The sequence below is a fragment of the Electrona antarctica genome (genome assembly GCF_951216825.1).
Source record: "Electrona antarctica genome assembly, chromosome: 22".
Classification (NCBI taxonomy): domain Eukaryota; kingdom Metazoa; phylum Chordata; class Actinopteri; order Myctophiformes; family Myctophidae; genus Electrona; species Electrona antarctica.
The window spans coordinates 22,034,687-22,050,394 of NC_136805.1; the positions used below are offsets into that span (position 1 = coordinate 22,034,687).

The 15,708-nt window shown below is 40.5% G+C and overlaps 2 protein-coding genes across 4 annotated transcripts in view; one reads left to right on the plus strand and one right to left on the minus strand.

Moving 5' to 3' along the window:
* Positions 1–221: 221 nt before the first annotated feature.
* Positions 222–3,603, plus strand: LOC306915038 (inactive Rho GTPase-activating protein 11B-like; the record flags this gene model as incomplete). The annotated part of the gene is made up of 7 exons (XM_079492284.1): positions 222–254; positions 952–1,016; positions 1,146–1,242; positions 1,485–1,744; positions 1,887–2,038; positions 2,344–2,472; positions 3,458–3,603. The coding sequence occupies 7 exons, from the start codon at positions 222–224 to the stop codon at positions 3,601–3,603; spliced, it is 882 nt and encodes a 293-aa protein (XP_079348410.1).
* A 1,708-nt stretch (positions 3,604–5,311) lies between these two features.
* rab11fip3 (RAB11 family interacting protein 3 (class II)) overlaps positions 5,312–15,708 on the minus strand; it is a 47,696-nt gene continuing 37,299 nt past the window's right edge. For all 3 annotated transcript variants that reach the window (XM_079493549.1, XM_079493548.1, XM_079493550.1), the window contains 6 exons: positions 15,332–15,576; positions 12,924–13,005; positions 11,856–11,993; positions 11,258–11,413; positions 10,562–10,702; positions 5,312–10,099 (listed from right to left, as the gene is read on the minus strand). In XM_079493549.1, coding sequence (XP_079349675.1) covers positions 9,986–10,099; positions 10,562–10,702; positions 11,258–11,413; positions 11,856–11,993; positions 12,924–13,005; positions 15,332–15,576 — 876 coding nt within the window. In that variant the 3' untranslated portion in view covers positions 5,312–9,985. The remainder of the gene's footprint in view (positions 10,100–10,561; positions 10,703–11,257; positions 11,414–11,855; positions 11,994–12,923; positions 13,006–15,331; positions 15,577–15,708) is intronic.

Below are 15,708 nucleotides of genomic sequence, written 5' to 3' on the forward strand. Positions count from 1 at the left end.
TCAACTGATTTTTAGCAAAACCTCTCACATCAGCTGGACAACACTGAGGTGCTTACAACTCTTTGGAGCAGACGCAGAGGACTTATATAAACCTATATTAATATCCATATCCAGCAACAGTTATGTGTATGAGTATTTTGGACCGTGGTGTTATAGCTGAGCAGCAGCTCAACACTTATGGCATTATAACGCCTGATTGCAGCAAAACCAATGGAAGGAAGATGTCAACATGGACTTGGAGCAACAAGCGCAAGGTGAGTGTAAAAACCTAGAATGCATTATTTACTGTTTCATTTTGTTTCATTTTGTTCGCATGTCTTAATGACCAACAGTCATTAAGACTCTCAAAGGGCACCTACGGATACTGGCCCCCGTAAAATCTGAATCCCCCCCCACCCTTTTCCCCTCACTGTATATGTTTCTTTTCCCTTTTTACCTCCATTATGATGAATTCCTGTTCTGTTCTTTGTCTATATAGAAGTGTCTATTTGTACCTCTCTAAATGTTTTGATGCTTAATTGGGTCGTCCACTCACAGTTAACAGCCTTTGTATTGAGTTTGTGCTTGAAATGTACTGTAATTCTGCAAACTGTTAATAAAATGTTCAATCAATCAATCAATTCCTCGACCATCCCTTTAGTAATGCGGGAGTTGGCGAAAAGTTCTGGGAACTTAGATGAATTGTGTCAGACCTGGGTCTCTGAATGAATTTATCATCTGCCATATGATATGTGCACAGTGCATTACCAATGCAGAACCATCCATGCATGGCATTCATCCTTAATTGGATCACCGCATTGGATCTAATCTTTTGCGCTAAATCTTTGAGGTTTTTAGCAGGCAGGGTTAATTTGTTAGCCATGTCATTTTACTCGCTAATTGATGAAAAAGGACCACAAGATTGTCCATTTGTTTTGTGAAATTAAATGTTGCATACTTTTCCTCCCTCAGGTAAAGGTTTTCGGAGCACCGCTGGAGAGCCTACAGTGTCATACTGACCACGGGGATGTGCCAAGGTGAGTGTCCAAGTGGAAAACTTGTTTTAAATTAAAAGCCAGCAAATTATGTCAGTTAAATGTTCCTGTTCAAATGGTGTTTATTTTTAATTGTTTTGCTAATTTCATTTCATGTGTCTGCTTTCTCAGGTTTCTGGTGGGTGCATGTACCATGCTGCTGGAGCACACTGACGAAGAGGGCCTGTTCAGAATAACAGATTCCATTACTAGACAAAAAGCACTCAGGGTGAGTAATGGCTCTAGTTGACTTTGCTGTCATTGCTTAAACCTAATAGGCAAACAGAAATTAATTTGTATTCATATGTAGGGTACCATTGTTTAATGCCAAAAACACAATTAAATCATTAATCACAATTATTTATATATGACAATTAACAAACAATAAGATGTCATGATTGTGAGAGCCCATACTGACAGTGCCTGAAATATAAATGAAGTCTAAACACAACTTTTGCATTGTTTCTTCAGGTCCAGCTGGATGCGGGCAAGGAAGAGTGTCTGTCCACAGCAAATCCCCATATTGTGGCCGGCCTGGTGAAGCAGTTCTTCAGGGAGCTGCCAGAACCCATCCTGCCCACCGAGCTGCATGATGCCTTTCTGAAGGCCCAGGAGCTGACCAGTGAGGCGGACAGAACCGCCGCCACACTCCTACTGTCTTGCAAACTGCCTGACAGAAACATCAGCGTGCTGCGCTACCTTTTTGACTTCCTCCACAGTGTGTCCAAGAGGTAAGTGTGTTCACCAGCTTTTTCAACCAACTTCCAGATTTAAGCTTATGTGTTTTCTACTATGTGATCAATGCACCGCCAAATACAAGGATTCAGATTGTAATTGTACTGTGATTGTGATTGCCGTTTGTTTCTACCCTAGGAGTGCAGAGAACAAGATGGACAGCAATAACCTGTCTGTGGTCTTGACCCCTAACCTCCTTCCATCTGGAGAGGGAACTGAGAACATGGAAACCAACCTCAAGCTGCAGAGAGCAGTCATTCAGTGCTTCATAGAGAATGCTCAGGACTTCGGTAAGACTCTAGAGTGACGCTACAGTTAATTTCTAATTTATGCCATTTAATTTAGTTAACCACATAACAGTTAACCACTTAAAACCCCACCTGTTATTTGTTTAGAATAAACTAATTGCAAACAAAAACACATTTTCATTCTATAGAAAGAGAAGCATTTGGTAAAAAGTAAAGTAAGTAAAGTTATAGTGCATATTTACATTTCTTACATGATACATCCCTAACACATTTGATGACTTACAGTTAGTACTTAGTTTGATAATATGTGCTGATCAACTAATCAATGACCTCCTTTGTGCTCTTAGGTGTGTTACCACAGTGCCTCTTGGAGAAAGTTCCAGTCATGTTGGGCGGTGAGACCAGCGATCCACTGCCTCCTCAAGACAGAGAGGAGAACACCCTAGGACAGAGAGCAGAGAGGGCAAAGAAGAACCGTACAAGATTTGCAACTTGGATTCACAGGACATTTGCTTGCTATGTGCTTCCTGAAGAGTGGTTCACGGTGGCACAGTTGGTAGTGCTGTCGCCTCACAGCTAGAATGTCCTGGGTTCGATTCCCGCTCGGGACGCTGTGGGTGCTGGCGGCGTGTTTCCTCCTCCGCGTCATCAGTGCCCATACCCGAGGCGGGGTTGGCGAAAAGGCCTTTCTGTGTGGAGTTTGCATGTTCTCCCCGTGTCCCCTAGGGTAGGTACCCTCACAAAAAACATGCAGTAATCCTGGTCTCTAAACTGCCTCCCCCTGGCCAGCCGGGGCGCCTGATGGAGGGGAAAGGAACTGGTTGGAATAACGTGTTCCTTCCACGCGCTATGTCCAACCAGGGAAACTCCCCCCTGTCAGGTGTAAAGGAGCAACTTGGACACTCAGGCATGAAGGAAGCATGAGTTCAAGTCCGTTGCTCTCCCCATGTCCCCCATATATGGGGACTAGGTTGGCGGAGGGTGTGTAGAGCCCAGGATCACATTAGATAATTGACACAGGGGTGAAAAATGGGTTACAAAATCGTGGGATAAAAATTATTTAAAAAATCCTTGATGAATATGTATTTGGCCACGGACATCCATCTGAAAGTATTTGTGTACCTCCAATCCTCCATCCGTACAAGATTTGTGCTGTTCAAATGTTTAAAAAATATTCAAAATGTTTCACCTTTTCAAGATTTCTTTTGGAAATGGGCAATCTACATTCTGACGCGTTGTTGTATTGTGACCTTGTAGATTCGGATATTGTCAATAGCCAATGTATTAGTGGTTGAACAGATTTTTATGCTATATTAACACATTTGTTATCTTTATTGGAGACCCCCCTGGAACCCCCTTTGGGTCCCCGGACCCCACTTTTAGAACTACTGAATTAGATTCAACATAATGCTGCAAATGATCCTAGACTGACGGTACTTACTGTCACACTCATCTCTGTAGGCTCAAAGTACTTCAGTACATCTGAAGAGAACCTGCTGACACCCCGGGGTGATGTAAGCACCCTACGGACCTCATGGATCGGTGAGACATCCGGTGGAGCCCAGGAGTTCAGCGAGGGATCCTTGACAGACTCCCCCATGCCATAGCTACTACTACACCTCTGAGCCTGCCATCATAGTATCTACTGTAAGCCTCCGTTGGGGGAAAGATGTGCTGTGCCTCCAATGCAGCGAGCCTGGAGAACGAGGCACACCTAGAACGGTCCCACTGTTGGAGAAACATATCGAACCCTTAACATCTTAATGCCACAGCTAGAGACTCGAGTTCAGCGAGCTCAGTCAGTAGACTGACTAGCCTGGCTCCAGCCCTGAATCGCTAGCCACGCCCATTAAGGAAATATGTTCTGGCGATTCAGAACAATGAATTCGATTCTAAATAATGAAGTGAAACGGAGTGTCAGGCTAGGAATTTGATGGATGCGTGCAACATCTAAACATTGTGTGCACCTCAATGTTAAATTGGCCATTTTTTGGCAAAATGTAAAAATATAAAGAATTTGGAAAAGAATATGTGAAGTAATGTAAAGTATACATGATGATCTGAACAGACTTGAACATTTAACATTTAAGGCCTAAAAATACACTTGCAACAAATTGCTACAAAACCTGTGATCAGCCAGTCATTAGGGGCATAGTTGAAGGATACATTTAGGTGTGCTAATTATGTACCATGCATGTTCAAATCCTATATACTTTACGTATTACTTCAGACCATTTTCCAAATATTTAGTAAGTAATATTTAGAAATAATAAATAGCTGATTTAACATTGAGGTTTACAGTAGGTGCCCACTCTTCCAGTTAACGTTCGATTAACTATTGCACCGTGCACGCCTCCAAGATAGTGTCCTTGTCATGTGAATTAGTTAATGTTTAACCCATTAAAACCTGTTGCCTATTCTACAAATGTCTTTAAAAAAATGAAGGAAAACAAATGTTTCTTATCTATATCAGTGGTGCTCAAGCTTTTTCATGACATCATGTATTTTGCCACGGAAGGTCCTCATGTCAAAACATTTTTTCAGGGACCTCCGAAGGTAAAGATTTGAGTTAAAAATGTTCTCCTTAAAATCATATATATTCAAAGATTTGCACACATTTTCATGATTTTTCATATACAAGCTCATATCGTACTTATATTTTTGAATAGCCAATGTATGCGATTATGCCAAAGTGTGCTATATAAAAAATGACGGATGCTTTCCCGGTTTCAACGGTTAATCAATTTTGTATATGTATATATATATAAAGTTTTAATGTATTTCTATTTTTGCATTTCTCTCATTAAATATATAAAACTAAAATTCAGGAGTCATTGATTTTATTCATTAATATCCCAACATAATATAATGTAGATCTGTGCTGTTTCTTTTTCTTTCTTTTTTTACTATTCAAAATACTAGTCAAATAAAATGAATAAAGATCTTCCAGGCTTAACTTCTTGAATAAAAACATGATTCAATACACTAGTGAGGACTCAGGAGTCATGTTATGATATCGTCGGGAGGAAACCTCTTAACTCCATTGTATAATTAGTTTTTATAAATCAGTGCTATTGAACACCCTTTACGTCTGTGTTGCTCCGAAAATATTGAACCAATGGAAAGTAGTAAAAAAAGCTTTGGACAAAACCTCTTAACATTGGACCCTCAAACTGTCTGCTAAAGCAACAAACTCCACCACCCTCTCATGCAAGTAATTGACAATATATAAACTCACACCAACTTTGATGAGGCAGTATTGCTGGCATGCTCTGTTACAATCGTGATGTGTTTATAAGACAATCAAACACAGGGTGACTTTATTTCATTTATTTTCCTAATTTTACTTTCATTGTTTTCTATAACTGTTTTGTTTTTGTTTTTTAACAATTACTTGATGAAATTATAATTCCTCAATAACAATTAGGATACATCTTTCAAGAGCTTCAAAAATAATATACAGCAGTAACCAATACTGTTATAATTTATACATTTCTTTCAAAATAAGAATAAACTTCAGTTTATACAATTTCTGTTTTCTACAATGTTCTATTTTCATCCTTCCATGTCAGTAAAATGGCAAGCCATGCACTACTCTGTAGTGATGTTTGTGCCTTGAGCAAACTTTCTTTGGACATTGGAAGCAAGTGTGAGAGCAAAGGTCCACAAAAATTACAATTCTTATTTACACAATTTAGGGTTTATCATTATAATTTAGCAAACTGACAGTCACGTGGTTAGCGCGTTTCCCAGGGCTTATTGGGTTAGTTTAGATGCAAAGTATGACACACAGAGGCACAGTGTTAAGACTAGCAGACCAGTTTGTCAGGGCAAACTCTGGAAGTTGAGTTCAATCCTTTTCTGTGAGAAAGCTTTTGGGAAACTGAGAGCTGATCATAAATATTTCTAGACTGAGCTCAGTCAAATGTCTGTCTTTGGTCATTTTGAAAGCAGGGGATAAAAATGAAGAAATTGGAACTGTTTAAAGTGCATTACAGATTTCCACTGAATCAAGATTAGCCCTGCTAAAGGGGAATGTTTTGACAGGTCTGTGGTCTCAGCAACCGTCTAGTCATTTTAAGTAAGCAGTTGTTAGTTTTCATCTATCCATCAGAGCCAGACTCACTGAAAATAAAAAAGTTACATTTTAGTGTTATCTGCATGTAGCCAGATTGAAATTGTGACTCCTCATTGTAAATCCATATAGTTGAAATGTAAATGACGAATGGGCAAGTCTATGGAGAAAGTCATACTGAAACGCAATGTGCTGATTGTTGTACCAATAAGAAAGTTGTACTGTAGACAGAATATGAGGTTTTAGTAATGCAAGTTCTTAGGGATGCCTCACTACAAACAGGTACAACTCCACAGGTTTACAGTATATACTGCTGTAAAGTGTAAATAGATTTTTGAATCAAAAGATTTGCTGAACTATTACATCAGTGATATACAACAATGATGAGTGGTTCCATGCAGTACCTGACTTCAGCTGGGAAGACAACAGTGGCAAAAGTCAACAATAGCAATGGCCTTGTAGAAGTTTCTACAAGGCCACATTCGCATAATGTTAGAGTGCAATGACCTCATCAAGCTATTTGCCATTTGTACAAGCTTTTGTACAAGATGGTAAATCAACCTAAGACTATCTCACTTTCCCAAACATATTTCTCTTAAAATGGATAAATTGTCATTCAAAATAATCTTTCAGCAGAATCATTTCCCGTGTATACCATCTTCCTTTTGTGAATGTAAGGAAAAAGAAAATACAAACAAAAATCCCTAAAATTATTTACAAACTTTTTTTTACGGCACAAGCCGTTACCCAGAAATGGTGTCATTGTGAGAAAATGGTGAATAAATATCTTTGTGATTTTAAAACAGATGAGAAGCCCAACATGTACTGTACACGCTACATGCTAGAATACAGGCAATTGTTTCTCAGCAAAAGACAAGAGGAAAAAAAATAACATTTATCCTTGTTTTTGTGACTATAAAAATACCTAGACTCTACAAGAAGGGTAGAAAAAAACTTTACATGTACACATCATTTACATCCAAGGCCATGTTCCATGGAATGGCAGGTGAAGAATAGTAGTGACATACATAGCAGGAGTTCAAGGTGAATAGGGTGAAAAGATAGCTGTCGTTTCGTTGAATTTAGTCTTTTGACATTGTGTTGATGCACCATGCTGTCTGGTCCTCTCTTGCCAAGGACAAACTACCTGTCCACCACAGACAGAGATCAAGTGTAAAACCGCAGAAGTTGTCCGGTATCCAACTCAGACTATAATATCCAGTTTCAAGGTGAGACAGAGGTGTCCAAAAATGTCTACAAAGAGCCGACTTAAGGATAGGTAGCAGTGATTGAGTACAGTATGTATTCAGTCTACCGTGAGTCCGTGTTGCTGTATTCCAGAACTACAGAGGGAAAAGTACATGTAGGTTTTGTTGAGGGGGGAAAAGATCAGCATCGTTTATCTCTGCCCTCCAGCAAAGTCCACCATTGTTTTACAACATTATTGCTAGCTAAATCTAAAGTGTTTCTTCAATGTTGTATCATCCTTTAGATCCACTGTGGAACAAGAGGCTGGCCTCTTGAAACTCTCCCTCAAGCCAGTAGATGAACTCCCCAATTGTAAGGAGAAGATTTGTTAAAATATAACACATATTAGAGGGAAAATTTAGCAAAATATTCGGACACAGGCTGAGCATATGTCCCAACGGCTCTTGAATATTTTCTGTGCTATATGGCATTCTGTTTAGTGTGATTTGGTTTTTCTCATCTGTAAATGTGCGTGGGAGTTCGGCAAGCTAAAGTTCAGTTACCCGCACATTGGCTGATGACTGTGCCTCTAGCAACAAGTCTCTGTACTCATTGAATCATTTGCATATCGCTGTCGGGCAGAAACCTCCACATTTCATCTTTTTATGTTTTTTAATAAATTACGCCCTAAACCATCTACTAGCTCACATCGCAAGGGTGTAGAGTTTTGCTTTTTCAATGTATTTTTTTCATCTATAATTCATGCACAAAATAGGGATGCCAGGTTGAATAGGTTAAGTTTGTCTATGGGTTTTACAAATATTTAAGAGCTTGTGACTAAATAACTACAACATTGTTCCATTGGAACACAGGTTATTTTTTGTCCATTTCCTGAAAAGTGACGTTTTTGCCCGACAGCAACGATATTCTCATCTATGCTCTATTAAGCATCTTCAATGTAGGATTTAATCCTTCACATTAAACTGCCCGTTTCCTCTTTTGACAAAGAAAATACATTTTTGTAATCAAAACAAAATTGAGTGCAAAATACAACTGGTTCTGTTCATATACAGGATATCAAATACCAGCATTTTCAGTCTTGGAAACATTTTCACTGATAATAGTGAAATGATTGGTAACCTGGATTAGCTGGCTCCCTATAACTTTCACTCATCAAGAGACCAGAGATCAGGTGAACCAAAAAAAAAAAGAAGAGACTTCAATTCCCAGATCACTCTGCAGTTTCCCTTTAAGCTTAATTTAATGTTAGTAATGTAAGTAGTAAAAGTATCAGTATGATCATCACTTTGTCAGTTATACTACAGTTATACATCACAAGTTCCTTACTGTACGGAAGCTTTGGAAGTTTTACAACCATTAGTCCGTCACAGAGGGAATGATGGGAAATGAAGTTCTTTGAACACAAGATTTCCACCTGAACTCTGGGACCCTGTTTCATTGTAAAAACAAATGGAGATGCAGCAAATAATAGGCCTACCAGATCCTCACCTGGAGACATTGAGGCGCACAAGAATAGAATGTGTCAATCTATTTTCAAAACCTTTAAGCAACAAAACAAAAACACAAAATGGGAATGTAAAATACTTCACACACACGCACGCACACACACACAAAACAAACCCTCAGGGCATTTCTCATGCTCTGACCCTCGAAATGTCCCTCACTAGGTTGACTGGAAAGATCGTCCAATTAGGTCTAAAAGACAGGCCACACTGCAAACGCTGACTGGTAAATGACCAGTGGTGGACAATAAATAAGTACATTTACTTGAGTACTGTAATGTACTTTTATATTTTTGGACTTTTTCTTCTTCATTTTTTGCAAGCATGACTTTCACTCCACTAAATTTCTAGGAAGGAGAACTGTACTTGAATGAATTAACCACTTGAGCCCCATTTCAAACATAGTGAGAATAGCACATGTACTGTACAAGCTTACAACGTGTTGCACGGTGACCCAGTCATTAATTTCTTTTTTACTTTTGTTTTCATATGTTCTAAATTTCAATACAGCCAATGTATTGGTATTAAAAAAGAAAATGTACTTTGTAATTTGTAATTTGTACTTAAGAGTATTTACTTTGTCCACCACTGTAAGATAACACAGCAAACTTCAAACACGTGTAAGAGTGCCACAGTACAATTCAGAAGCCCGGTAGCTCCACCGCCTGCATCCCCCTGACCAGAGCTTCATACGGCTCAAACACTTGATGTGTTGAAAACACGATTCAGCACGACTCAGGAGAACACACCCTAACATTCTGGTCGATATGTACGACCAGTGGGTACTTTTACATCACATGATTTGCTTTAAGGCTTTTCAGGTATCATTGTCTAAAATTATATGTAAGCCAAGCCTTAAGATGTTTTAGTCTCTTTGGAAAAGGGGGCAGGGAGGTTTCTGCATCTCACAATGTAACACATTCATACCTTCATAACGCAACACAGGAAAACGCGGGTCCCTCTACCCAAATACATGGAAGTCACCAGAACCCAAGGGAATCAAGGAGAGAGAACATGCACGCACACGCAAATATGCTCATATTCAAGGGATATTTAACCAAAATAGCTTATTCATAGGACAGCCACGGACAGTGCCAAAACTAGATACTTCTTTTGAATCTTCAATTCGTATTTCAAGGGAGTTGGGAAGAGTGCTTGCTTTTTTTTCCACTTAAACGTAGGCAAAATTGTTCACAATGGTGTCTATTTGACCTCTAGGATAGCAGGGTTGCACTCCATGATGGCCACGATGATTTTGTCGATATAGTCCTGGAGCCTGTAGTTGATTTCTTCTTGATGGTGGACGGCCTCCATCAACTAGAAACAGAGATGACATGTGTCAGTGGACATAATAATAATAATACATGTCTAAGAGTGAGGTCCGGTTACCTTCAGTACCTTGAGAGGGTTAACCCAGCAAAATCATCAAAATCAGTTGAACCACTTTTACCCTATATGCGTACATGAGCTATTTCAGAATAGCCGATCTACAATGCGATGCTTTGCTAGATGTGCTATATTCTGAAAATCTTGCAATAAAATAAATGAAAAAGATTTGGAATGTTTCTGAAACATTTTAACAATACAAATCTTGTATCTGGCACAAAATATTTTCTGATATTATTTTCTGATATATTTGGGGGTCCTTGACATGAAAAGGTTTGAGAAGCACTGGTGTAACACACTGATCTTCAACTCAAATCTTAATGTTCTTCGTGCTTCTCTCCTATGGACATGTTATGATGTTATCACATGCAAGCCTACTCATATCAAACTGACCTCTCCCCGAGACACAGAGCTGATCTCAGCCGCCAGGGAGTCGGAGAAGGGAGCCGCCATCAGGTTCTTGGCTCCCTGGATGCTCAAGTTAATGATCTGGCCATTGAGTTCGTCATTTTGCTCCTTCAGACTGCGGTTGTCCTGCGTGGGCAAAGAAAGGCGTCATCACATTATCATCATCATCATCACATCGTCATATAACCCATTTAGGCCTGACGTCGAAATAAATAAAAAGTCTTCTTAAAGAATATATATTCAAAGATTTGTGCCACATTTTCACGATTTTTCAAAAATAGCAGACCTACAAGCTCGTAGCGTGCCACTCGGTGGCGCGCTATGAGCTTGTAGATCTGCGACTAAATATAAGATTTTAGTCTACTAAATCTACAGTTGATTTAGTCGACTAAAATGTATTTTGGCGGGCCTTGATGCCGTCGTAATGGCTGATTTTACACTTGCTGAAAATACACCAACGCGTTGCAACAGCATACAACCAAGTGTAAAATGACTTATAATGGATCTCTTGTCCACTAGTCCATTCCTAACATTTTTGTCTAGTTTTGTTGACGAAATTGTCAATATATTTAGTCTTAGTTTTAGTCACCATAGTTTAGTTTTCATTTAGTTTCCATTTAGTTTTCGTCAGTGGAAAAAGGTAGTTTTAGTCGACAAAATCAACACTGTTTGCTAGAGTACCTGTTTGAGACGCTTGATTTCCTGCTCTAGTTCAGCCTCCCGGGTGCGGGTCTGGTACTCCTGTAGCCCTGCGCTCGGACAGCGCCCCCTTTTGGTCTCCGCCTCCAGCTTGTACAGCTGTAGATGCTCCAGCTGCTTACGGAGGTCCTCGATAAGCTGGTGGGTGGTGGGAGGGAAGTTATATTAGGAGAAATGTCAACAAGTGAAGTAACTTAAACAATACAGGCATAAAGCAGTGGTTCTCAACCTTTTCAGGCCGTAACCCCCCCAAATAATCCTATTTGAACTGGGGACCCCCCACCCTGACAAGCACTTGGAATTGTAGGAGTTGAGGCATTACATTTTGTTTTTAGTCATAAATATGTTAAATTATCACTTAACTGGGGACCACACCAAAATCATGAGGGGGCCAGGGGTCCCGACCCCTTGAGAACCACTGGTCTAAACCAAAGATTCGTTCAGTTTGGATAATCCTCATTAAAACGCCACAGATATGAATTAAGTTGTATGATATTGCACTGCATTGCATTGTTCAGTCTCATCTCCAACATAGGGCACAGGTTGTTTTGGTACACAGAGATTTAAAAAGTCCTTGTACCTCCTGGGTGGACTCCTTCTCTTTCTGGCTTTGGTGACGTTCGTGACTCAGCTTGTCAGCCATCTTCCTGCGGGCCTCCAGCTCCTCATTCAGCCTGTCCGTCATGTCCTCCGTCTCATCCTGAAGCTTCCTCTTCTCCTGGTCGATAAAAGAAAACGAGGATGCAAGTGTGAAAGGGGGGAGGGTCAAAATGGAGGGGAAAGGAGCGAGGTTGGGGGCAGTGTTAAAACGATGATGGAAAATGTTCGTCGACTACCTATTTTCACTGACCAAAACTAAATAAAGCTAAGCTATGATGACTAAAACAATGACTAATCATTTCGTCAACAAATAAAAACCAGACTAAAATGGAGGCACTAGTGGAGAAGAGATCCAGTAGAATTAAGACAAGTCATTTTATGCTTGGGTAGCCTCGGTACCCAGGCTTTCATTTTCGTCAGCGCAAAAAATGAAAGCCTGGGGAAACGCATTGGCTGCTCTGGTCTAGAAGTGGGAGTCAACCCTTCCGGGTGGGCGTCGCTCTAAATGATGTGACGACTGTGACGTAGTGCTGCACTAGGAGGGACCGGGGCTGACGGACAGATGGGTGAACCAATCAGGACGTGCGCAAATCTCAGCCGCGACCCGCCCCTCTAGACCACCAAACACGTTAGCTCAGGCTAATGCTCGGTTGCCACACCCCGGAAATCTACAAAGCCGTTGTGAGCTTTTGAATTGTATTCAAAAGACTATGACGGAAACTAAATCAAAATGCTGTCAGAATTAAAACTGGTGAGGGGAAAGTGGAGTGTAGAGTGAAATAGATGAATTGTGGCAGGAGCCCAGGTGAGACGGATGAGAGAGTTGAGAGTGGAGCGTAGAGTGAAATATATGGATAGGGGCAGGAGCCCAGGTGAGACGGATGAGAGAGTTGAGAGTGGAGCGTAGAGTGAAATATATGGATAGTGGCAGGAGCCCAGGTGAGACGGATGAGAGAGTTGAGAGTGGAGCGTAGAGTGAAATATATGGATAGTGGCAGGAGGCCAGTTGAGATGAATGAGAGTGAAATGAGAGGAGCGGGATCCTCACCTCCTCTAGCCTCTCGATATTGGCTCGCAGACAGGGAACACAGGACCTCAGCTCACAGTTCTCCTCATCCAGCTGCTGCAGCCTGAACAGCGTAGAGAACACAACCCCGGTTAAACCCCTTAACCCATTTAGACCAGATTCTACAAAATGTCTTCTAAATCTAGATCAGTAGTTTTCAAACTATTTCATGTCAAGGACCCCAAAGATTATATTTAATGGGCCGCCGAGCCCCATCTGAAAATATGTTGTTCCAGGGACACCCCAGAAGCAAAGATTTGAGTTAAAAAAAAACGTTCACTGTGAAAGAATATATATTCAAAGATTTATTATTATTTGAACGATTTTTCAAATATAGCAGATCTACAAGCTCGTACCAAGTGCCGTACTATGAGCTTTTAGATCTGCTATTTTTCAATAGCTAAAGTATAACATAATGCTAAAACACCAAAAGGGGTTCCCGTCCTGGATTGGTTAAACCCGCTATTCTTAGTTATACTAAAACAGACCTGAGCCACAACTGTACTGTAGTGGTGCACTCCTTTGTCCCTCAACACAGCTAATCTCTTCGCTGAAAATAACCCATCTGCAAGCTCACAAAGCGTCGCAATCCAAGGCATTGCAAAGCTTGTAGATATGCTATTTTCAATGAATGGACCCTCCAGAATAGGGATGCTGGGTCTCAAGTGGACAAAGCTCATTCAGTCGCCTACAATCAACACAGCGGATAGATTCTCATTCTCTTCTGGGTAATGTGGGAAAAATATCCTATGTAAAAAAATATATACATACAACATATTTGGTCCCAAATATGTTTTTTTTGTTTTGGTTGATTTTGTTTTTTTCTTCAAATCAAATTAATCAAATATTTGATATGGAACACCAGTCTCCCACGGTAGTGGGAAGGAACTTTATCCCTGCACCACTGATAAAATGCTGTTTCTTAGGTGTGTGGGTAGGCCTAATGTACCATATTCACACAGTGGTCATTTTACTCTTCTTCATGGTAACACAAAGTAGTATACTAACGTTACTGTACTATGCTACGGACTATGTTAAAAGACAAATACACTAATTCTGTGCAAAAATAAGTAACTTTGCACAGCAAACACAATTAACATCATGAATAACAAGAGGCTAGAGAATATCAGGTAATACCGTATAGTTTCCAGGGTACAGTATAATGGATGTTTGAGGGTAGATCATTTTCTTTTACCCACTAAAATGACTGTGACAGAATAGAATGTCACGTTTTCAATCGGTCACTTTATGATTATGGAACACTTCTTAGTTTAAGGTATTGTAAATCAGTCATGGTGGGTACAGTACATTATTCATCACAGGAGATTTCAACAGGTCGACAATCCTTTCTTCTAGAGTGAATAAATTCATGAATTGGTGGTCTGCTGCACCAGCGGGTGGCAGTATAGAGCCACAATGCTGCAGACAATCTGGAAGTTCACCATGTCACAGGGCTGTGTGCGATGACCAACTCTACACGTAAACATGTATCTAGAGGTTAATCCATTAAGACCTGAGGACACGATTCTACAAATCTTCTTGAATCCTATCCTATAGAAAACATACGTTTCTATATCAGTGGTGCTTCATGTCAATTTAGTGAGTTTCTTTAGGAATGTTTGTCATAGTAAACAACCTGTTTGTCTGTATTCACAAATTCAGTATGTGAGAGATCGTCATAGTCATGCTACCAGGCAGGCTACTAGTGGCCATATGGTCAAAGAAAAACCCAGAACAAATGCGGTTTGCAGATCTGTAATGTTCAGGGCTATTTCAGTATGGAACACGTTACCAACTATAATCACGGAAGCACCCAGTAAGGCTAGTTTTAAGAGGCTCCTTGAGACACCTGATCAATTACCCCAATTTTTATTAACTGACATCATTTAAGGGGATGTCTTGTTTAGTGTTTTTATTTTCTCTGTATTTTTAATGTCTTAAATGCATTTGTATTTTGTATTATGAATGTATTTTTTTCAAGATTGCACCTGTTTTTATTGTACAGTGTTATTTTTTATTGTGTTGTGTTATATGTATTGTTTGTCAGCTAATGGGGATCCATCTGAATAAATAAATAATACATCTGAATAAATGAATAAATGTCAAGGACCACTAGAATTATGTATTTGGCCGCTGATCTCAAAATATTTCTTTCCAGGGACCCCCCAGAAGCAAAGATTTTAGTTAAAAACGTTCGCTGGGAAAGAACATATATTCAATGATTTGGACACGTTTGCACGATTAAAAAAAAATAGCAAATCTACGTGGCACGCACTATGAGGTAATTTTCAACAGCTAAAGTTGAAAATAATGGTTAAAACGCAGATGCGTCACCAGCACGTGTCCCCAGCAGTTATGAGCCCCCCCCCGCTCTTAATGCCTATACCAACCTGGCCTGCAGGTTCTCCAGCTCCAGACCCCTCTCCCTCTCCATCTTGTGCAGGGCGTCCTTGTGCCGCCGCGTCTCGTTCTGGAGGCGCTCCTCGGCGTGCAGCTCCTGCTCCTTCAGCTGCTCGTCCAGCGCGTTGGCCCGGTGCACCAGCTGCAGGTTCTCCTGGCGGAGCCGCGCGCGCTGGTCCCCCGACGCCTCCGACTCCTTCTCCAGCTCCGCCACGCGTCGCTCCAGCAGCAGCACCTGTGTAGGGAGGTGTGTGTGTGTGTGTGTGTGTGTGTGGGGGGGGGGGAGAATTTCGTTATCATCAGGTTCTTTAGTCTTTATTCGGATCCCCATTAGCTTCCACTGCCGCAGTCGTTAGTCTTCCTGGGG